Genomic DNA, 23,842 nt, shown 5'->3' with positions numbered 1-23,842 from the left:
GGCTGCTCGGAAGACAGGGTTCCTGCGTTTAGGAACTACAGTCAGGCGGGGAGGGAGGACGCGTGTGCGTGCCTAATCAGAAGTTCAAGACGGGTGCACTCAGGTCCAGGGCAACCGCCAGCCCCTTTACTCACTGCTCATATTCGCCTCCCCAGCAACCAGGGCGGGGCCCATCAGGCAACAGGCACTGATGAGTGCTTGTCCATCTAATGGGGGGATGAGGGTGAGACCCCACTGGCCTGGAGAGAAAGGACTGGGGGGAGTGACACAGCCCACGGGTGGCACCCATCCATCCCAGAGGCAGACGTCCTGGTCTCACTCTTCCTGCACCGTCGGCCTGAGGTCAGATGTACTAAGTTTGTAGAACCTGTCGCTTTGGATTCAGTTTTGGAAACATCCACGGCCTTCTGGTTATGTAATATCCAGAGTCAGCGCTGGCCCGTTGCCCTTGGCTTCCCAAGCTTGGTCATAGGACCAGCTCCTGTCTTCAGAGGGCCGTGGGATGAGAACAGTGGGCAGAGGGGGACCAATGAGAGCCACAACAAGCCCCCAAACCCACTGTGCAACCCCTGGCAGCCGGCGGGTAAATGCCAAAGCATATTAGACAAAAGCAGAGGTTTGGGAAACACATGCCCCGCCTGCTCTGGAACAATCCTTCACATTCGAGACACAGGTCAGCAGAGAGCTGTGAGGAAGGGAAGTGGGAGGCAGTGGTTCCTGAGCTAGCCTAGCTTCCCTCCTTCCTCCGGGACCTGATGCCAGGCTGGTCGGAGACCCCTCCTGTGGGCAGAATGTCCCATTTCCCCTCACTGGCTTCAGACCAGCCACTTGGAGTGGGAAGTGTTTAGAGGCCAAACAACATTCGTTCCCCCTTCAGCTTCAGAGCACACCCACCTGCTCCCAGGGTGCTGCTCTTCTGTTGTCCATTCACCATCCTTTACCCAGGTTCACAGAACAAGGGGCTGGGCATTAGAAGACAAAATCCCTCGTTTTCCTTCTGACAGAGCCTCCAAGGGGAAATGACTAGCTGAGAGTCATGCATTTAGTTAAAGGTAGATCTGGCTCCCTCGCTGAGGTGTCAGGATTCCTTCCCAATCCTGTGTCTTCTTTACATCACTCCCCAAATCTCCCTGCCATCCTACTCTGCTCATCAACCACTATCCAATGCCTTTTATTAACCCTGCCCCTCCTGTCAGCTCAATATTAGATAGTCCACAGAACTGGTCATTGCCCTTCTATCCAGAGAGGCCACTGGGTTCTGCTGGTCTCCAGGTGCCAGGTTTCAGAGACGGTGCAGGACGTAGGAGTAGACCATCCAACCCCTCCCTCTCTCTCCCCTCGTGCTCACCCTATCTGCTTAGCGCTGTTCTTCCAGCTGGGGCTACAAAGACAACACTTGTTATAGTGAACATAAGACTCCATACAAAGTAATATTTGTTGAGCCTTTCCTATATTCTGCTAAGCCTTTACCTGGCTCAATGCTCACAATAACCCTATGGAACAGATACACAGTATCAAGATCGTATGCTAGAAAGTGGCAAACCAGAGCCAAACTATCAGCTTTGCCTACAAGGAGGTTACAGACCAGTGGAGAAGCAGGATGACTGATCGATCATTCCTGTCCACTTTGGGGACTACCCCCACCCCATTTGGACCTAGTTCCCCCAGGGAACAAAAAGAGGTTAGCTTGAGTTTGTGGGTTTCTCATGCAGCTGTGTAGCTCTTGACTTGCAACTGTCCTGCAAAGAGTGTATCAAAAAAAAAAATCTTTGTAGGAGGGAAGGGGGAGAGGTCAGAGAGGCGAGCCTGCATGAGTTTTGGCACTGGTCCCTGGGGCGCTTTGTTCTAGCGGATTAGTCTACCCAGAGAGCGAGATGGGGTAAGCAAGGGCTCCCTTAGAGCGGGACTAAAGGAACTTCGAGAACATGAGAATTCAAGCCACCCCGTCTGACCTCGCTGTTCATTCTCAGAGTTACCCCGCCAAAAAACAAAACAAAACAAAAAACCCCTCACCCAGATGGAAGACAGACAAACCCTCTCCCATATTCTGATTCCCGAGCCTCTGACCGATCTCTCAGGCACATTCAGCACGTGCAGAGAGCCGCAGGTGTGTGGTGGGGAGGAGGTGTTAGAATGTTGAGGGAGCTCATTGCAAACCCAAACTTGGAGATTAGCTGGAGCTGAGCCCCTGGGCTGTGGTGCAAAGGTGGAAGTTTCCAGAATTGGCTGCTCCAATCTATGGGGACCTTATCTCCTACCAGGACCATGAGAGAGCAGTCACCTTTGCCAGAGGCTGTAGTTTGTGCAGGAGGGATATGCTCGTAGGCCAGCTGCAGGGGACAGCACGTGGGGGACATTTTGTCCCCGATGGTCCTGGGAGGGGTCCCATGGGAAGGCCTGCTGGTCATGTGCTGTGCATGTCCTCACTCTGGCAGGATAGATCTGCTGGGCAATTGGAATGCTTGGCCCCCCGGGACTTCCTTCCTTCAGGGGTTTGTCCAATCAAATGAGCAATATAGGGTCTCGCCTTTGAAGCTCCAGCTGGAAGCCTCTCTGACACCCCCGCCCCCAGCACACAGGGAACCGTCTCCTCCTCCCATTGTCTGTGACTGTTATGCTCGAGTCTCTCATTAGCCTTCTGCACAGACTGACTCCGCGCTCATGGCTCTGCTTCTCCAGCAAGGCAGCCATTCTGTAAGGGAACGACTGTGCGTTTGGCATCTCAGTGGAGTTAAGAGCTGTGAAATTCAGTCGCTTGGTCTGTAAAAGAGTCTGTGATGTGAAGCAGCGTTCACAGTGCTGATCCTCGGTAGACATGCCGGAAATACTTGACAAAATGGTGACATTTCATGCTATCAATGTAGAGTGCAGACCAAACATTCCATAAGAAAGATGCAAATTCCCTTAGATTCAGAAACTTCTTTCTCCCATTATTTGTCCCTTCACCCCAAGGGAAGCTAACTTTTTGGAGCTTTGTGTAGATACTCCCAAGATGGGAGGCCCAGGGCCTTGTACAGTCCAGGGTGACACACACACATACACACAGGAATACTATCCAGCCTTAAAAAAGAAGAAAATCTTGTCACTTGTGACAACAGGATGAACCTGGAAGACAGGCGAAGCCAGACGCAGAACAAATACTGCATGATCTCACTTTGTTGTGGAATCTAAAAAAGTCAGACTCTTAGAAGCAGAGAGTAGAATGGTAGTTACTCGGGGCTGGGAGGTGGGGGACACGGGGAGATGTTGGTCAAAGGGAACAAAGTTTCAGTTGTGCAAGATGAATAAATTTTGGAGATCTGACGCACAGCATGGTGACTATAATTAACAATACTGTATCCGATACTTGAAATTTGCTAAGAGAGTCGATCTCAAGGGTTCTCGTACATACACACAAAAAGTAACTGTATGAGGTAATAGATACCTTACCTAGCTGGGCTGCAGTAATCCCTTCACTATATATACACTGTTTATATATACACCTTAAATATATACACTGTTTATTTGTCAACCATATCTCAGTGGAGCTCGGGGAGAAGCACCTGCTTAGGTCTGAGGGTCCAAACCAGCTTTAACTATCGGCACTGAGAAATGAGACTGGACGACAGGCTCATTACAAATTTGCGTCTAGCTGGTTTTAAGCTAACTTGTGTGCCAAGTGCTATTCTAAGTCATTTAATTCTCAAAAGCACCTTATGAAATAAGTCCTTTGCCCCATTTTACAGACGGAGAAACCCAAGTGGCTAACAAATGGCAGAGGCAAGAATCAGACTCGGTCTGTCTCCAGAAGCCAGGTTTCCCGGTAATCCTCCATTGCATTCGTTAGATTAGATTACCATTCAGATCCTTTTCTAGTCTGCGAGTCTATGATTCTTTGATTTCAGGACATTATAAGCCTATTGTAACCCTCCTAAATCTGTCAAGCCAATTCTAGGTCTCTATGAATACAAACCTCCTGACATTTTTGGATTAATATTTCGGTCCAGGTAGGATTATTATAAAGGGAAGACAACTAAATGAGCAAAATCTGCCTTTACCACACACGGACTATATTGTGATTTTCAGCATTGACCCTGCAAGGTAGTGTCGGTCAGACCCAGTCATTTGGAGTGGATGGCAAGGTTCACTCTGTGTGCCAGTGCTAGAAGCCATGTTAAAACGAGGGTGCCTGCAAATTTAAAAGTAGCAGCGATGCCGAGGTGATTTGGACGAGCTGCGTTCTTACTGAGCAATTCAAGTTACAGGACTCTCAGCAGGGGCTTGGTTGTCACCCATAGAGCAGAGATCGGAGGAAGGGGAAAGACCACACGGAATGAACTGAGGGTCCCCTAGGCTGGGCCCGAAAGACCTAGAGCGGGTACTGAATTGACACATTTGCCCCAAACTCAAGGATCGTGCTCACCCAGATGAGAAGGTGCTGGGCACAGAACTGAGTGTGGGAAGTTCTCTGAAGGCCACACCTGATGGCATGCACACAGCGGCACTCTTGAGCACGGTTCCTGTGAAAGCCAGCGAGGCACCATCCATCCCTGAGGAAATGGGGGGGACGATGGGACACCCCCTGCTCGCCACGGCATAACCGAAAACTGAGTGTGGACAGCGCTTCTAGCAGCGCCTCGCTGCGTTTCCTCCTTCAGCGGCCAGTCTCGGGGGAGAAGAGGGTTAAGAAGGGAGGCCGGGGAAATTAAAACCATCTGCAGTGATGGCTGCTCCCCTTAAAAAAGCAGAGGCTCCCAAACTCTGTCAGTCTCACAGACACTTTGTGATGGCAGAGCTCCTTGTGGACCACCCACCCCCGCCAGCCAGTCGCCACTTAAAAGAAGAAAAGGAGGAAAAAAATAGCCCATTATAGCAAATGGGAGGCACTTAGATGAGACGACGCCATGAGGTGATGTCTGGCTTTTTATTAATTACCATAAGTAAATTAATAACGCATGCCAGGAGCTAAAGTAGGGACCCTGTCCTATTGTAAACCACTGGGATAAGCCCAGAGATCCCCAGGCGACCGTGGCCCGCAGCCTCTGAGAACTGGAGGGGGGTACTGGAAATGGACAACCCCTCAGCGCCCCAGCCCACCCCGCCAGCTCACACTCAGCACAGTTGTCTTGACAGACCCATGTAACGCTCGTGGACTCGACCCAGAAGCACCACGTGGGTTCAGCCTCCGTTGTGCTCACACCAGTGGCTCTGGGGCACACTGATAACGGAGGCATAGTAGTCATACATGACATTGGCCTGTGTCAGAGGCCCTTGGACATGAACTTGTGGGGCTGCAGTGGGAGATACCATAGGATAACGGATAAAAGCACGGACTCTGGAACAAATTCCCCCGCTTGGACTCCTACCTCTGCTATTTACCAGCTGTGCGGCCTTAGACAAGCCATTAACCTGCCTGGGCCTCAGGTTCCTCATCTATAAAATGGGCATAATAGTTCTTGCCTCATAGGGCACTACTGGGATTAAATGGGTTAATATTGGAGCAGAATTTCTCATGTTGGCAGTATTGACATTTGGGGCCAGATAATTCTTTGCCGTGAGGGCTTCTCGTGCATAACAGGATCTTTAGCAGCTTCCCTGGCCTCTACCCACAGATGCCACCAGCAACCTCTCCCTATCACCTCGCAATTGTGACAACCAAAAATGTCTCCAGACATTGCCAAATGTGTCCTGGGGTGGGGACAGAATTGCCTCCAGTTGATAACTACTGTATTAGATTATGTTGTAGATAAAAATGCCCACAGAGCAGCAATTTCCTAATTTTATAAAGTAGTTAAAAATCTAGGCGTTTTGAACCTCGGTATATGCCTTACCTGGGGTAAAAGAAGCCAATGCTTTCATCTGATGCTCAGAAGAATAAAAGCATGGAGAACCCCTGGCCTGACCTCAACTTTTGCCAGCCAAACAGAATTTGTCTCAGAGTCCTCATCTGTAAAATGGGTAGGATAATACCTGCCTCTTAGGGTTCTTGGGAGGATGTGGTGAGGAGAATATGAGAATGCTTTTACACTGGAAAATGGCAGAAAGATGTCATGAAAACGCTGGCTGGCTGGCTGCCTTCTTGGAGCTCAGATCCCGAGGTTGGGGAGGCTGGCAGGGCCCCTTTCACAGCAAATTCATCTCTGGATTTGTATGCAGGGGTTGCAAATGGAGAAATGTGTATCTCCGGAGGAGAATGGTGGGGGTGTTGGAGTGGGAGCTGTGACTGGCTGAACAGGAAGTTTTCTCTGGGAAAACACCAATGATGGCTCAGCCACGAGGAGACTAGGTGGCCTCATCAGGAGGGAAGGACCTGGGCTGGGTGGGTGAGTGACTGGCCACACGATGGCCAATGAGGGGATCAGATTCCCACAGACCCAATGACAGCATGCCTCCTGTGCCCTGGTCCTCCTCCCATGATGTTCCTTCTGCCCACAGATGTACCGAGGCTTCACCAAGATGCCCCACGTGCAGTACATCCACACGGAAGCTTCCGAAAGTCTCTGTGGCGTTAAGCTGGAGGTCAACAAGTACCAGTACCTGCTGACAGGTAACAGCCAACTCGAGCATCTAGGCCAGGGTGTGGCCAGGGTCCACCGTTCCTTCACTTCAGAAGGATGGTGAAGGAGTGGTTGACCCCAAAGTGTCCCAAGGACCTCTGCATTGTGCCCAGTGAACTATAACAAGTATGCAGTCTTGAGTCCATCTTGCTTAGCCGGTGTTGGGACTGAGGTTTCTACACTGCAGCTGGGGTTTAGTCTCAGCTCCACCACCACTGACCCTGTGGAGGAAATCTCCTAGTTTTGCAGTTTCTCAGCTCTACTATAAGTTAAAAGGGATTGCCAGTGCCTGTTTCTCTCCACCTCACAGTCCATCTATTAGGTCTGGCTTTGAGAGTTACCCCCTTTTAGGCAGTCGATGTAGGAAAGAAAATACCCAAACCAAAAACCACTGATGTGGGAAGTGAAGAGCTGGTCCCTAGTCCCACGTCCAGCACATGATGGTTTGAGAACTTCTGCAAACCACTTAACCTCTCTGAGTTCATTTTCCCCATCTGGAAAATGGGGCTGCAGCTCATCTTAAAAGGTGTGGGGAGGATGAAATAAAATCACAGGACTGAAATGTCCTTAGCATAGTACCTGGCCTAAGGTGGGTACTCCGTCGGTGTGAATTCTTTCCCTTTGGGCTGGGCTCCCCTTAATCGCCCTCTGTCGTCCTCTAGGCCGTATCTACGATGGTAAGGTGTACACAGGACTCTGCAACTTCGTGGAGCGGTGGGACCAGCTCACCATCTCACAGCGCAAGGGGCTGAACTATCGGTATCACCTGGGTTGTAATTGCAAGGTAAGCCCCCAGGGTGGGCAGGCAGGCCAGGTGCTGGTTCCCAGCTCCTGTTGTGCTGGGCACTGGGGCTTGTGCTGGGAGGAGTGAGAGTGGGGCCAGGGCAGATGAGCAGGTCTGAGCGGGGCTGGGAAGGAATGTGGCCTCCAGGCTGAGCAGCAGAGAAGGCAAGAGAAGAATGCCTTTCTGCTGGAATCAGCTGGCTCCGTGCCACTTGGCAGCTGCTGGGGCATAAGTGCTCTCCAGCGTCCCGCCCCTCCCACGGCTCAAGTTGGTGGCAGGTACAGGGTCCTGGCACTGGCAGGTCCTGCCAGGTAGTCCCAAGTGGGCTTGCCCGAGCAGCTGACTCATTGGTGCCCCCACCCTCACCCCCCAGGTGGGCAAGCTGAGGTAGGACTGCTGATCCCACACACTACAGAAAGTGGCACTTCCACCAGGCCCAGCTCCTTGGCCCAAGCACGGGGCCCAGCCATACAGCCTTGCTGCTGTGGGTGGGAGCAGGGCTGTTCTCTCACTTGGTTCTCACCACTCTGTGTGGTTTCCATTCCTATTAGCCCTATTCTGCATGAGTGAATAGAGGCTCAGAGACCTTAAGTAACCAGCCCTAGGTCACACAGCTCGTGAAGTCTTATTTCCAGCCTAGGGCAGTGGGACTCAGAGTTTATGCATTAGTCTTTCTCATTCTTCAGTTTCCTTCCAACAACTGAGATCTCTCATCCTTGCCTGTTACCATTTGAGAGGGAGAAGCTCTCTTACATGTCTAATTCTACCGCTTGCTGGCTGTGTGACCTGGAGCAAGTTACTTAACCTCTCTGAGCCTCTATTTCCTTATCTGTAAAAGGGAGCTATATCTGTTATGAGAATTAAAGAGAATAACAGCAGCAGTCAGCAGAATGTCTGGCACATGGTAGGTGCTCAGTAAGTGTTAGTATTATTTATATTATTTTCACTAAGGGACAGATGTGGCTAGGCTCCACCTGCAGTGGTCCCAGGTTCTGAATCCAGACTTGGGCAAGCATCAGGCCTAGGTCCACCTTGGCAGGATCTACCAACCGATGGCTGTTATCTAATTGCAGATCAAGTCCTGCTACTACCTGCCTTGCTTTGTGAGCTCCAAGAATGAGTGTCTCTGGACCGACATGCTCTCCAATTTCGGCTACCCCGGCTACCAGTCCAAACACTACGCATGCATCCGGCAGAAGGGTGGCTACTGCAGCTGGTACCGAGGATGGGCCCCCCCGGATAAAAGCGTCATCAATGCCACAGACCCCTGAGCGTCAGACCCTGCCCCACCTCACCTCCCTCCCTTCCCGCTGAGCTTCCCTCGGACACTAACTCTTCCCAGATGATGACAATGAAATTAGTGCCTGTTTTCTCGCAAATTTAGCACTTCGAACACTTAAAGAAAAGTCTATGCTGTCCTATGGAGTTTATTTGGAAACATCCTCCTGCCCCCCCTACCCCCACTGCCAACCCCTTCTTTTTGGTTTTGACATCACCCATTTCCACCCAGGAATTTTTGGTGCCCTGCCAGAGAGAACGGGGAAACGTACACTCCTCTTCTTCATGATAACGTAATCTATATTTTTTTAGGAAAACAAAAATCACACAACTGTCCCATTTGGGCAGTGTCCTACCGACCCCTCCTGGTTCCTTCCCACCTCATCATCTCCCAGACCCTCCTCCCTCGGCCCTTCTTCTCCACCCCAGTACAGAAAGGCCACAGACAAGGAAGCTACTGAAAGGCCAGCTGTTTCAGGATCAGTCAAAGGCAGCGAGCAGATAGACTCAAGGTATGCAGAAGATCTCACCCACCCGGAGATGCTACTGCATGTCCCAACCAGACAACGTCTGTCTGTCTGCGTGTCAGAGTGTGAGAGGGAAGGAACAAACTACCAGAGAGGGTCTGAGATGATGTAGCACACACACAATCCCCCCGGCCCAGTGACGCCTGGGGCGACCTGATGTTTCTGAGTCTGGAGCAAGCAGGCCGGCCGGCATAACAGTGCTGTCTTAGTGGGTGAAGACTTAAACATCTGCCTGAGGTCCGGAGGCAATGTGCCTGCCTTGTACAGAAGCTCAGGTGAAAGATTGAGACGAATGTCTTTCCCCTCCCCGCCTTCCACGAGATTTCCTCCTGGAAAACCCTTGGGTAGATTTGACCAGGAGCTCGCCTTTATGTAAATGGAAGAAATACAGACACCATACACTATCCACAGGTATAGCCAAGTAGACTTGGACAGAGAATACTATTTCCAAAGTAGCATTTAGCTCACCGAGGGGGGATGTGTTTGCATACACATTTGCATATATCCACACAAGGACATAAGCTGATTTTTTACAGGACAGAGAATTCTGTTCAATGCTGTTAAATACGCCAGTAGTTTAAGCTCTTCTATTTTGTTGTTGTTGCTTGTTTGAAGAAAATCAAGACATTCCAAGTTGACTTTTTTTTTTTTTTTTGCATTTTAATTAAAATTTGAAATTCTGAACACCCTCGGCATTCCTCTAACTGAGGTCATCTGACCTCTGTCCCTCACCTTTTCTCCTGCTTCATTCCCGTTTGGGGCCTTCCTGTAACGGCCTTACTGGCTTGGCTCAGAAGGGAGGTGAGTTAGCGTGGGTCGGGGCCCTGGGCACAGGAGGGAAAGCTGCAGAGTGTCCTGCCAAGGCTGGACGGCCACCTTTCCTGGGCTTGGGGACAGCTTGCTCCTCTTCCTCCAGCTCCATGGTGGGCGAATGCCACCTCCTGAGGGCTCCACCTCATGGATTTAAATTGGTGGTCACTGGGGAAGCCTGACTCGGCGGTCAGCTGTGGGGTTCTGTCGTGTTTTCTTGAAATAAAACTATAATATAAATTCTCCAATGAAATAAAATTATTTTATAATTTAGTGCTGAAAATGAGATGCCGAACGTAGGTGATAATGTACATTTTACAGAATTGGGGATGGTAGGGATGGTGACATTTAACATGATTGCTCTCTTTTTTCAGATTATGGGTATTTATCCTCTATTAGTATTTGTATCTTCAGTTCATTCCGCTTTAGGAAACAGCTGCCAATTGAAACAGGATAACAAAAAGAAGCAGACAACATGTTGCAATGTCTTGCATGCACACACAAATGCCTAGGCAGGGTGTGTCGCAGAACCCCAGAGCGGGAAGACAGGGCACGCATGCAGTGTCCTTGGGATTGAGTTCATTACCTAGTACCTTCCACCTTGTGGTCATGACATTTGGCACATGGGAAACATGAGGCTTTGCCCTCTCAGTGGGGCGTGTCTGAGCAGAAGGAACTGAGGTCGGCAGGCCAGTGGCTTTTAAGGGGTGACCCCCAGACTTGGTGTTTTAAGATGTTCTTTATTTCAACCTCAAAGTCTTATGAGGTGGAACCCCTGATGCAACCCGCAGGAGTGACCCCCACAACCAGCCATCAGCCTCGCCTCCATGAGGCATCTGACCAAGTGCCATGAGGCACTTGGTCCCCGGTGGGGTCACCTCCACTCACACAGGAGGGACTTGGGGTGAGGCCTGAGCATGAGTCAGCTGAAATTTCCCTGCAGACAAGTTGGCAGAGCCACAATGCCTCTGCCAGGTCCTGGCAACAAGCACAGGAGGTCCTGGGCAAAGGAGTTTCCTTTGCAAAGCGATGTTGGCAGAGGGCGGTTTTTGAGCTTTCTATAAGCTATAGCTTTGTTTATTTCACCTGTTCACTTACTGTATAATTTAAAGTCATTTATGTAGCTGAGACACTTCTGTATTTTCAATCATATCGTGAGCGTTTTATTTTGCTAAATCTTGTGTCATGTGTAGGCTGTCATATGTGTACATCGTGTTTAAGAGAAAAAAAGAAAAATGAAACCCACATGCCGCCATTTTCCTGAATCAAATTCTACAGTGGAATGGAGGGTAAATACTTCTACTGTGCAGGCAGCTAGACTGGCGAATTGGGGAAACGAGAAGAAACCAGCCTTTGAGCCTCCTCCAGCCTCTTCTCTGTCAGCATCCCAGTGCTGTCTGGAGTAGAAAGGAGGAGGGGAAAAAATAGCAAGCACACCCCCCGTCCGTGCTCTGTGTCAGCTAACTGGCCCTGGACAGTCGGTTGGTCATCCCCATTCCATTTCCCCCTAGGCCCTTTGCCCACCCAACTGCAAAGTCATGGTTTCTCCTAAAAATGCCAGGCCGTGAGAGCTACAATCCCAAGACCTCTTAGGCTCCCTGGCCGTCTCCTGCCTCCCTCTCCAGGAAGCGCCACACGCAGCCTCTGCCCCCCGGGTCAGTGCTCCATCTGGCCGGGGTAGGTAACACGGGGGACTCCAGAGCTCTGCCTTCACCCAGCCCCAGACTTGCCTATACGATGGTCAGGCTACAGCCCACAAGCACCGTTTTTCATACCATGGCTCTTGAGCAATTCAAGAAATAACTGATTTACTGGAACAGCTCTGTCTCAGAGACACGGAGAGAGACACCACCCTCCCCTACCCCAGCCCTTCGTCCTGTTTGACGATCGCCAACGCGGATTCCCCTAAGATGACACCCACATGTTTGGCTCCTGGCTGCCTAAAGTAAAAGTATCAGTAAAATGGTTTCACCTAAGGAAAAACACTTTGCAGATCTGATGGCAAAAGCAAAACAAACTGGGGGGCGTAGGAGAGGTGGATACCGACAGCCTCCAAATTGCCTCTTGGGAGGCTGAGGAGGGAAAGAACTTAGAGACGGGTTCCTGCTCGGAGGGGAGGGGCTTCGTGGATTCTCCCACACCCCCGCCTTCCCCCTTTAGCCAGTCTGCTGTCCTGAGACTCAGAAGTGATGGAGAGAAACCAACCAGAGAAAACCCTGTCTAGAAGGAATGTATTTGTTGCTAAATTTTGTAGCACTGTTTACAGTTTTCCTCCATGTTATTTATGAATTTTATATTCCGTGAATGTATATTGTCTTGTAATGTTGCATAATGTTCACTTTTTATAGTGTGTCCTTTATGCTAAACAGTAAAGTGGTTTTATTTCTATCACACACCTGCAGTCTCTTGCCTCCTTGTGCCCTGGTCGCCACTGCGGGTTGTATAGATCTCAGACCAGTCCTACTGCCCTGGCTCCAGGCGCATGCACACTGCCCTCCTTCCACTCACCTCTATAGCTTGGACCCACCCTGCCCCAGTCCTCTCCCAGGCAGGAGGGATTTCGGGAGACGCAGCACAGATTTTCCTCCTGGCTGCTAATGCAGCCGTGACCTTGCTCCCTGATTCTCTGGCCAGAGTTCTCCAGAGTTCTACGGAATCTGGATTGTTAGCTAATTACCGACTAGTGGTACAGGTATTCCCAGGCTGGAGCTCTGACTCGGCCTTTCCTGTTTTCTTCCTAAGAATGTCAACCAAATGGAAATGGGGAGGGGAAGGCCGCACACAGCAGTCCTTGGTGCCAAATGCCTGCCTGACATTCTGAGTGTGGCTCAGCCTCGTGGGGAATGCCAGGAACGCATGCGGCCGCACTAGAGCTGGCAAAGCCCTCCCGGAGCTTACAGCGGGGCCCATCACCCTCAGTGGGCTGGCTTGGCTGTGGACCCTCCAAGCAACTTTCACCCCATTGTTGACAGTGTTCCAAGGTAGAGCTTGGCCCCTATTTTAAAGCAACTCTACTTTGAGCCCCTGTGATAAGCCAGGCACCGCCCGCCATACACGCGACTTCACTGAGTCTCCGCAACTCATGAGCTTGTTCCACGGTCACCCATGGTTGTCAGCGACGGCAGCTGAGGCGCACAGAGATTAATTCACTGCCCAAGGCCTAGCCTTAAGCAGACCTAGGATTTAAATTCGGGCTGGTTTGATGATAAAGCCGGAATTTTCTCCACTGTTCCTGTTTTTCCAGAATATGCTGGGTTCCACATGCCCCACAATTCCTACCAGCACTACCTCCATCAGGTATAAGTGGAAGATGATCAATGGAAACCCTCTCCGTCTGGTGAGACCGCTCCCACCTGGATCCTACCCATCACTGTCTCCAACCAAACAGGGTTATCCAGCTCAGTGGCCTGCACTTGGAATTCTACAAACAGGCCACCGTCCCCAGCTGGTACTACCAGATACCCTATTACCTACCGTGTTCCCCAAGACTCACATTTTTCCCAAGGCACGTGTGGGGCTGTAGCCCCGTATTCTTTTGACCAATTTAAGAAGACCACCAACCATGCAAGCAAGCACGTCATGGGCTGTGCCCCACTGCCCAGAACTCTTCTAGCCAACCTCCGCCAGCTGTGGGATGGAGAGCTGTCTACCCTGCTCACTCCGATGGCAACCTCTCCCACCCAGCTGTCCTCCAAATGGCAGCCTGTACCACACACTCCAACTTTAGCTCCAACCACTTCTCAGAGACAACCTCAGAGATATTCAAAAGTCGGAATGTAAAGAGGACACACAAGGAAACTGCCCTTCAACAATCAATGCAAATCAAACATTACTGCTTTTATTAAAATAAGAGTTGAAACCAGGTCTGGCACAGGGCGCAAACGACACCCTTCCGTTGAAACATCTTTTATACTTATTATCCACCTTTGGCTCCAACATGCTAGTTCCAGTTGTCCCCTTATTTGCTAAAAATTCCTGATGTCCCAAAGAATTCTGTCCACCTTTGTCATTTCCTACTGCCTAAAATTTCACCTGGAGAGATGAGTCTTCCCTTAGGAAAGCCAGGTACTCCGCAGAATGTCACAGCTTTTCCTTAGACCTGGTGGTCTAGACCCCTGAGCCCACCAACTCCATTCAAATAGACAGAACATAGACATTTGTGTTTGTTCCGGGTCATACGCAGAAGCAGAGTGAAAATGGGCACTCACCATTGGCTTATGGTTGGGGAAAAACGTTTGCTCCACAAGCGGGAACTTCTCAGGACCCAGGGAATGTAAGATCTTAATGAGCTGAGAGAACTAGGACAGAAGAGAGAACACAGGTCAACATTTGTCACCTAGTCTGGCGAAACCTCCCACTGGGTCCCACGTCTTGAGCATCTCACTGATCTGAGCTGAGCCCCAGCGGCTGTGCCCTGTCTGTGGCATAAAGACCAGGGTCCTGGGCTGGACATTCGCCCCCTCCCCCGGCTGCATCAACCCCTTCATTCCTGCCAGGCTTGTAATGAACATTTACCACACCCTCAGCATTTCACACAAGCCTCACCTGCTGACATTCACGCCGTGTCCCCTGCCGGCCCTGCCCTCCTTCCTAGGGAGACCTACTAAGCAGTGGTTTATCGCATAGACTCTGAGTTCAAATACTCGCTCCAACACTTACTAGCTGTGAATCCTGGGAAGTCACTTTAGGTTTCTGAGCTTCAGTTTCCACATTTGTAAACGGAGAAAACCAGAGGTGCAACCTCACAGCTTTGCACTGTTGTAAGGTTTAGACATACAGTGTGTTAACAGCACTGACCCGTCCATGGGAACACTCAAATGTTAGACATTGTAATTAATCATAGAAAGTTCTGCTCTGCTTTTACAACCCTACTCCTTTCCCAGGGCTGGAGCCACACCCCTTCCGTGGAGGAAGCCTCCAGAACGAGAGGGGAAGCTTCTGAAAAGCAGCTCTCAGACTTACACTCTTCCCTCTCCCGCACACCAGTCTGCCTCCTTGGCAGCGCCCTTTCTGCACGACACTGAGCCTTCGTGGTGGGGCCACCAGTTGAATATGGCAGACCAGGCCTTGTGAGAAGACAGACTATGGGCACATGGTTGAGAGGATGACAATGTCTCGCTGGAAGGAGGCAAGGGCAGTTGTGGAAACGGGAAAAGGGCCAGAATGGGGAGGGAGGGGGTCAGAGGACGTAAGAGCAGGAAGCAGGGCACTCGGGGTGGGCAGCGGGACGAGCATGTGCTGGAGACGCTCTGCGGCTGCCACGCTGTGGCCTTTGGTGAGAAGAGGTCAGAGGACAGTCTAGCACAGACCACCAGGAGCCTGAAGCAGACCGACGACCTTGGGGTCACCGGGAAAGTATAGGGGAGCTGCTGGGGGACGTAAGCATGGAAGAACAAAGTAGATTCTGATCAGGAAGAAGGAAAAAGCTGCAATTTGCGGCCTAAGGTGGACGCTAAATGTTAGACGCGGAGCCACGTGTTGGGCCTGACGGCCTTGGGGGTAACACGATGCTAAGAGCTCAACAGAGAACGGGGTGACTTGGGAACTGTCTGCGCCAGGCCAGGATGGGCCGTGGCCTGCAGGAGTGGTGCCGCATGGAGACAATGTCAAGGGTTTGAGAGGCCTCCGATATAAGGCAAACAATGGGGGATTCCTCATTTGGCAGATAAGGCCACCGCAGTCCTGAGAGGGAGAGTAATTCCACGATCAAACACACGAGGTTTGCAGGTGCCCAGCTGCACCCCTTACTATTAGCTACGCGAGCCTCACTTTCCGGTACAAGGGAGACAGTAACAAAACCGACTCACCGGCTTCTGAGGACGCAGTACAACGAGCACGGGAAGGGCTCAGCACAGTGAATTGACTATGTGGGAACACCTGTGACGACCCTCCTGGGACAGTGGCATTTGAATCTGGGAGGCCATGGGCCAAAAATCCCAATGAGGGTAGCATGAGAAGGAGACCAGAGCCATGATAATAGTGGTTAAAGACGATGCACAGCCATTCAGTGAATGCACCTATCCATTCAGTAAATACTGAGTGGAAACTGCAGAGACCTTGTTCCAAGTTCTAGAGACAACATTAAGTGTCACCATGTGTTGCGTGTGTACTTCATGCCAGCCAGCATCTAAGCACTTGACCTGTATGAACGAACTCATAACCCTACCAGGAAGGCCCTCTTTTTACCATCATTTTACAAATGTGGAAAATCAACTCCGAGAGGTTAAGCAAAGTGCTCAAGGCTACACAGCTTGTAAATGGAAGATCCTGGGCCGAGGCAGTCAGGCTCCAGAGTCCACGCTCTCCACCACTGCCCTCCTACCCGCAGGCCACGCAGACAGACAACAAGAGACAAGATAGCTAAGAGCTTCATGGAGCACATTCTACACCCCTCTACCTCCACATTTCCTAGCCCCCTCCCCGCTTTCTCTTTACCCTTGGCACGTATCACATGATACACTGCACATCTGGCACATTTATTAGTGTACTGCATGTGCCCCTTCCCGCGAGAATGTACGATCCATGGGGCAGGGATTTGGGTCTGATCTCTCACTGCCATGTTCCTAGGACTTAGAACAATGCCTGCAATACAGGGGGTGCGCAATAAATATTTGTTGCATGAAAGAATGACTTCTAGTAGGGGAATCACAAATGAATGGATAAACACGTCATTCTATGTGGAGATAAGTAATTTGGGAAGAATTAAAGCAGGGTAAGGGATTTGAGAGCATTTGGGGGCGTGGAGGGGTGGTATTTTAGGAAAAGCCTCTCTCACCGGTAACACTGAAATGGAGACTCAAATAAATCAAGCGAATGAATGAAACGAAGAAATAAAAGGGGGGGGAACCAAGTCTTGGGGGTTGGAAAGAGGGCTTCAAGTTCCGGCTTCACCCTCACTGTCTCCATGACTCTGGGTGAGTTCCTTTATTGCTCTGACACAGCGTTTCTTTTTCTGTAAAATGGAGGCATGAGCCCGCGCCCACATGGTGGACTAAACACCAGGCAGCACGATTTCCGGGTCATTGCTAAGTGCTCAATAAGCACTGCCTACTGTTAACAAAATGACATGATAGAATATCAGCAAGAACAGCACAGCACCGCCTCTTACTACGAATATTATTCTAAGGTAACACTGTATCATAACATGTTGTTATTTGTCAGGCACTAGTTACAAGAAGGGGGCTGGGATCCAAGTCACTTATTCAGTTGCTGAAAACAACTCGGTTCATCACCCAGGCCGCCATGCTGGGGAACAGGCCCATTTCACAGCCGGGAGCCCCCTGCCCCCCACCCCCTGCCCCCCGCCCCCACTTGGCTCCGGGTCTGTCACTTACCACCCAGGGCTTGCTGCAGAAGTTATAGACGGAGTAGAGGGAGTTGACGGCAGGCAGCCCTCCGTACTGGAGGCCAATGACCAGGCTGCGGTAATCTTCTCCCAGGGCCATGCTGTAGGCATGCTGACGGACCAGGATGAAGTCCGGCTTGAAGGATCTGCCGAGAGAGGGGCCCACAGCAGCGTCACCGCACCGCACCCGGGGCGGACCCGGGGCGGCAGCCCACAGCCTGCTGGTAAAAGGACTGAAAAACAACCCCACTGCTTCATCTGTTTCTTGTGTGGGCTGTTTTCTGAATGTTCTACATTGAACAGATACTTCATGTGCCATCAGAGGAAAATGTATCAAACAAATCAGGGAATCTGAACAGGCACTAAAGCGAATGCACATATTACATTACGTTACTGAATCCCCACGATGCGCACATATCACGTTACTGAGTCCCCACAATGCCCTGGGATGCGGGACTGCCGCCATCCACTCCATTTTATAGAGAAGCACCTTGAGGCTCAGAAAGCTTAAGTCACTTGCTTAAAAAGATATGTGGTATATAAACCAAAAACAACAAAACAACAAGACAAACAAATGAGAAACAAGAACTCATAGACACAGACAATAGTTTATTGGTTACCAGAGGGTAAGGGGGGAGGGGGGTGGGAGATGAGGGTAAGGGGGATCCAATATATGGTGATGGAAGGAGAACTGACTCCGGGTGGTGAACACACAATGGGATTTATAGATGATGTGATACAGAATTGTACACCTGAAATCTATGTAATTTTACTAACAATCGTCACCCCAATAAATTAAAAAAAAAAAAAAAAAAAGATGTGCTGCAGGTAAGTGGCAGGGCCAGGTCTGTGCAGCCTCACAGCCCTGGTTTTCAAACCACCATGCAGCATGGCTTCCCTCCTGTGTATTTCAAGTGCGTCTTTCCCCTTTCAAGGAAACAGCAGGAGTACTAATGCGATGGCCGAGCACATGCTGAGGTCCCTCTGGAGACACAATTCCGATTAGGGCTCAAGCAGAGCTGGGTAAGGTCGGGACCATTTCCTCATTCTACAGATGGGTACACTACAGCTCAGAGAGGTTATGCATTTCCCCGAGTTACAAAGCTGGGAAGCAGGAGAGCCTCATCGCAAGTCAGGTCATCTGGTTCCACGTCCATACACTTTCCCCTCCATCCCATAGCTCGGGGGGACTGACACATTGTTTCACTCAAGCTACCAGGAATCCATGTTTCTGGATTCCTCACCTCTAAGGCACATGAGAAAATCAGCCTCACGGTAGGTAGTTGACACTCAAAATGGTATGATCTACTCAGCTCGGCCAGCGTCACACGCTTAGCTTCGAATAAATGGTGTCTCTTTAAAATACATCAAAGATAAATTAAAATGACTCTCACGGGGAAAGGGCCTGCCCCCACTGGAGACAGAAGGAAAGAATATGCTACAGATGCAGACATTTGCTAAATAGTTCTGAGCCTGGGCCTCATTGTACACTCCCGGGCCTGGCACCATGGAAACAGGGACGTCATAAGTCCGGGTTGAAGGAATGAATGATGTACATGAACATCACCTCCTCGTCCCCCAGGGAAATGGCAAGGGTCTCCCCGGCTAAGTTGTAACTTGTCCCGAGGTGCCCATGTGGATTGTGACATCACAGGCATGGCTGACACTGTGCCCATGGAAACGGGCCATCACGTCCCTCTGTGGTTAGGGTTAGAGGTGGGTTTGAAGCTTGGAGTTAGTACGTCTATGTCCTGATTGCATTCCTAGAACTGAACCAGTACAAGTAGTGTATCCCAAGTACAGGGAAACGGAGGCTCGCAGCAACACAGTGACACGTCCCGGGTCACCCGGCAAAACCATGGCAGAGCAGACTGCCGTCGGTTCTCTCCTCCTGCTTTCCTGCTCTTTGTGCCCCACTTTGCTGGCTCTTGAGTAAGACAGATGGAAGGGAGGGATGAACGGGCCACGTGTGCGTCTCTAAATGGGAGCTGATGACAACAGGGAACACTGACTTAAAATATAATCATTTTCTGCTTTTAGCTGGTTTTGAAAGTGATACGTGTTCATTGTATCAAAGGAAAAAAAAATCTTGGATAGCACAGAGAAGTAAACAAAATTACCCGTCATTCTCAACTCAGAGAAAATCCCTAATAACCTTTCTACGTGTTGTCTATATGTACAATTCAATTATCTACTTTCAATGTATATAACATGCATTCATACTCATCATTGATTTCACGCTTTCTATTATTATTTTGCTATTTTCCACATAATATTATAGTGTGAATATTTCCCCTACTATCAAAATATCTCCAAAAATATCATTTCTAATGGCTACCTAATAGTCCACTGAACGTATATATCATAATGAAGTCAACCAATTCCAACATTTCACACATGTACGTATTTGTACACAAGTCAATTCCTTCACTTTAACCTATTTCCTTAAAATAGATTTAAGAAGTGGGATTACTGGATTAAAGGGTGTGAACTCTTTTTAAGGTACCGCAAGCAGCGCCTCCTTTTTAAAGCTGTACGTCACAAGTCGCAGCAGCTTCCACCTCACTGCAGCCTTGCCAGCACCTCAGTTTTCCAAAAACACATTTTTCAATTTGATAAGCAACTCTCCCCCAAAGATACCCTGCATCGCACTGCTGCTTGGGTTTGCATTTCTCTGATATGAGTGACTTTGAGTACTTTCACTCACCATTTGCGTTTTCTTTTCCATACCAGTCTGCTCACATCTTTCCCCATTTTAAAAAATGGGGCCCTACCGACATGAGCTCTGTGTATTACGATGCGGCCCTTCTTCTGTCATGTGTGGCAAGAGTTTTACTCGTTGCTTACTTTGTTTGTTTGTTTGTTTTATGGCTGTGCGTCTTTGAAAAGAATCATGTAAACACATTTTCCATTCCCTCTGAGTCAAATCTAGCAGTCTGTCCCTTCTGATTTCTCTCTCTGATTTGTTGCTTGGAGTGTCCTCCAGGGCCTGGTCTGACAATGAGATGCCCCCTCCTCCTGGCAGGGTGGCTTCCTAGACCACAGGGGCAGCAAACATGATGTCTCATGAGGGGTAACTCCACTTCCCTCCAGGAGGAAATAATTGCAGTCAGAGGCCATATGACGAGATTTTGGTCAACAACAAAGTGCACGGACAACGGTGGTCCCATAAGATTGTAATGGAGCTGAGGAATTCCTGTCACCTAGTGCTGGCATGACGAAACCCATCACTGGTGTTAACAAACCTACTGCTCTGCTAGTCATACACAAGTATAAACACACAGAATTATGCACAGGACGTAATATTTGATAACGATAATAAAACGACGGTTACTGGTTTATGTATTTACTGCACTATAGTTTTCATCATTATTTTAGAGTTGTACTCTTTCTATGCACATATAAAAAAGTTTGCTGTAACACAGTATGCCATGTTATGCCAGCGGCGACCTCACCCAGCTTGCGTTTACCATGTCTCGATTGCGTCATTTTCTCTTGCGCTTGAGCGACTCTCGCGTTGTTTGGTATAGAGCCTCGGTGTGCGGTAGGCTGTACCGTCCAGGTTTGTGTGAATCTATTCTATGATGTTGGCACAATGATGAAAACCCCTTAGGACTCATTTCTCAGAACATATCCCTGTCATTAAGCAGTGCGTGCCTGTAAGGGCTCATGCTGGCGAGCCTCCTGTTTGTGGAGAACTCCTAAGAGGGACACAGCTGGAGGGTGGAAATCTGGCTTTCTAGAAAAAAGAAGGTGCCCTGCTCAGACCATTTTCCAAGGGGAGTATCCGGTGACCTGTCTGTGGATACAGCAACTCTAGTCCCAGCTAATATTGTGCTCTCCCCCCAGGGTTTCTAGGACTCACCTCTAAATCAGAATCTTTCTGATTCTTTGAAATAAAAGTAGGGTTCACCTGCTCTTTGTCTTTAAGGGTCAGGGAACCTACCTCAGATTCCATAGTCAAAGTCATCTTTCCAAATGATACATCACATCCCTGCTGAAATCCCTTTTTCTCACGACCGATCCTGAGCTCCTCTCCACAGCTACCAGGCTCCTGTCCACTCCTCCATTCTCATTTCTACCTTCCTCTGCTCCCTCACGTCCACCCGAGCCAGACTGACACTCTCCCTTCCTCTGATTCCTCTCCCTGGACACTTTCTCCCAAATTGGGTGTGGGTACCTTGTTCTCATCATTCACTCAGTGGCTCCAATTCACTTCCTCAAAGAAACCTGTCCTGTTCACTCTATGGAAATTTGCCCCAACCTTCATACTGCCCTGGTTTCCTTTACTCACAGCTCTTGTGACAACTGTATTTCTCCTGTTTATCTGTTTAGTTGCTTATTGTCTGTCTCTCCTCTCTAAATATGTCAGCTCAATGAGAACAGGGAACATGCCTGTCTTGGACAAATCAGGTCTTACCGATGGTTTTCAATGGATGATGGAGTTAATGGATGTATGTATGAATGAATAAATGAATGAATGAACAACTGAATGAATGAACGAACACAAAATGGAATATCCCCTGGAAACGGGATGGACCTCTTTCCTTGTGGTCCTAGAGAAGAGACCAAGCACTGATGGTCAAACTAGCAGGAGATATAACAGTGGCCCCTAATAAGTCAGGAGCTGCTTTACAAGGTAACAAGTTCTATATTTTTGGAGGTATGTTAGCATCACAAAAGAGTTTTAACCCCAGGGAATTAATTTGGACCCCCTCCCCCCGACCTCTTAGGATTCTCAGATACAATATGTGTATCTGAGAAAATAAACACTTTCCATGAGAGCAAACCAGGCATGTGTTTGAATTCTGCCATTCATTGCTATATGGAATGCACAGAGTCCTTCCTGACAGCCTGGGGTGTGAGGGATTCGCAAGGAATGCAGAAGAATTAGTGACTCCAGCCAGGTGACCGGTGGCATGCAGGTCCTCCCTCCGTACCCAGCACCCCAGCTTCTCTATCGAGTCAGGGAACATCCAAGGGTGTGACGACCAGCAGTTATAAGGCCCTGACAAGCCCCCTGGTAGAGGCTGGATATCCTGAGATGACCGACACCTGATCCATGCTTTCAGGAAACTCACGATCCAAGGGGAGTTGAGTGCAATGCTAAAGGATAAGGATATGCTGAATGAACAAGGAAATGTGTCAGGGATGTAACAAGTCGCGTACGAAGCTGCATTCAGCTCTGTCTGGGGTGGGTGTGGACAAGTGTGTACTGGAAGGATTGGGTCTCGAAAGAAAAGCAGGGATTTGTCACGCGGGCAGAGTTTTGAGGGTATTCTAGGTGAGAGAACTGCACCTGCAGCTAAACGGATGGACCCTCGTAGTGGGGGGTGGAGCAGGCTGAGCCTTTATTGGTTTTATATGCTCAGTGTCCTCCTTTCTTCTTCTTCTTTTTTTTTTTTTTGAAAAAGAGCCCATGACCAAAATCCTCTCCAATCAGAAACCACGTTCCCCTGGGCAGTAACTGGTCTAAGAATTGCATCTCTGATGTCACAGGCCATTAGAATTCTTCTTGAGTGCAAGGAGAGGAGTGGCCAGGTAAGCCAGCGTGATGGGAACTGGGGCTGATGGAGACCATTTTCTTGCGACGTGGAGGGATCCCATCTGGAACAGAAATGCTACTGGGAACAGAGACAAAGAGGGAGACAAAAGCCTGTATTCGTGGAATCCCTGAATCCTGCTGAGACCGCCACCAGAGCCATTTTTATCCTCTGAATGATCTGCGCTGTGACATTCCCCGTTTTGCCTGTACTTGTTGAATCAGGTCTGTCGCTTGCCATCACTATTGCTCTGACTGATCCTGGGAGGAAATGGCAAAGTTTGCAATCGGTTACATGGCGGGAGTAGAAGGTCTGGTGAGGTGGCGGCAAGAGATGAGGTTGGGCAAAAACCCCGACAATGCTCACAAGCCCCATCCTTCCTGCCTTGTGTCGCCACAGGTCCCCCTGGGCCCACACCCCGTGTGGGTCTTGCCTGGGCAAGGAGGCCTCCTTCCATCCCACACAAGTTGGCATATCCTGGCTGCAGGCTGTACCTGGGTTTTCTTGTTATTTTGGCTTTAGGCCTAACGTGAGCTATATTATTTGGGTTTCTGATCCCAGGTCTTTCTCAGAAGTGGCTGTCAGCACTGGAGAGGAAACCAAGGACAACCCATAATTAAATGGTGGCGATGGGACAGGTGATCCGTGGCTGGGAGATTACTGGGTGCTTCAGGCAGCGTCAGGAGGCAGGGGGCCAAAGGCGGAGTGACTTTTCAACCATCACAGAAGTATAATAATGCCCTCCCATAGGCAGAAGTCTGTGATGGCAAAGAAAAGATCTTGGCTGGGTTTTGCCTGGGTCCTAAGTGAATGAGCAGAAGCCACGTTATTCTGAGCTGCTTGGCTGCTACTCTATAACTGTCCCTTGTTCTTCAGGAGCCAGGTTGACAAAGGGTGACGATGATGCTGATTTTGGTCACACGCTGACCATCACACCCAGGCCGAACCCCAGCTCGCCTGGGTAGGCTCTGGACTGTCTGACACCGCTGTCCCCCAGCAGGGAGACCAGGTTTCCTCTT

At 49.7% G+C, this 23,842-nt stretch overlaps 2 protein-coding genes across 4 annotated transcripts in view; one reads left to right on the top strand and one right to left on the bottom strand.

Annotated features, from left to right (window-relative positions):
• Positions 1-10,211, top strand: part of TIMP3 (TIMP metallopeptidase inhibitor 3) — a 54,902-nt gene extending 44,691 nt beyond the window's left edge. The window contains exons 3-5 of the mRNA XM_033116586.1: positions 6,415-6,526; positions 7,199-7,320; positions 8,394-10,211. Coding sequence (XP_032972477.1) covers positions 6,415-6,526; positions 7,199-7,320; positions 8,394-8,591 — 432 coding nt within the window. The 3' untranslated portion in view covers positions 8,592-10,211. The remainder of the gene's footprint in view (positions 1-6,414; positions 6,527-7,198; positions 7,321-8,393) is intronic.
• Positions 1-23,842, bottom strand: part of SYN3 (synapsin III) — a 424,224-nt gene that overhangs the window by 265,306 nt on the left and 135,076 nt on the right. For all 3 annotated transcript variants that reach the window (XM_033116583.1, XM_033116584.1, XM_033116585.1), the window contains exons 5-6: positions 17,270-17,426; positions 14,144-14,233 (exon numbers count right to left, since the gene is read on the bottom strand). In XM_033116583.1, the coding sequence (XP_032972474.1) occupies positions 14,144-14,233; positions 17,270-17,426 (247 nt within the window). The remainder of the gene's footprint in view (positions 1-14,143; positions 14,234-17,269; positions 17,427-23,842) is intronic.

The sequence above is a fragment of the Rhinolophus ferrumequinum genome, chromosome 10, assembly GCF_004115265.2.
Source record: "Rhinolophus ferrumequinum isolate MPI-CBG mRhiFer1 chromosome 10, mRhiFer1_v1.p, whole genome shotgun sequence".
Taxonomy (NCBI): Eukaryota; Metazoa; Chordata; class Mammalia; order Chiroptera; family Rhinolophidae; genus Rhinolophus; species Rhinolophus ferrumequinum.
Note: the sequence above shows the minus strand (reverse complement) of the source record. Positions and strands in the feature narration are given on the sequence as shown.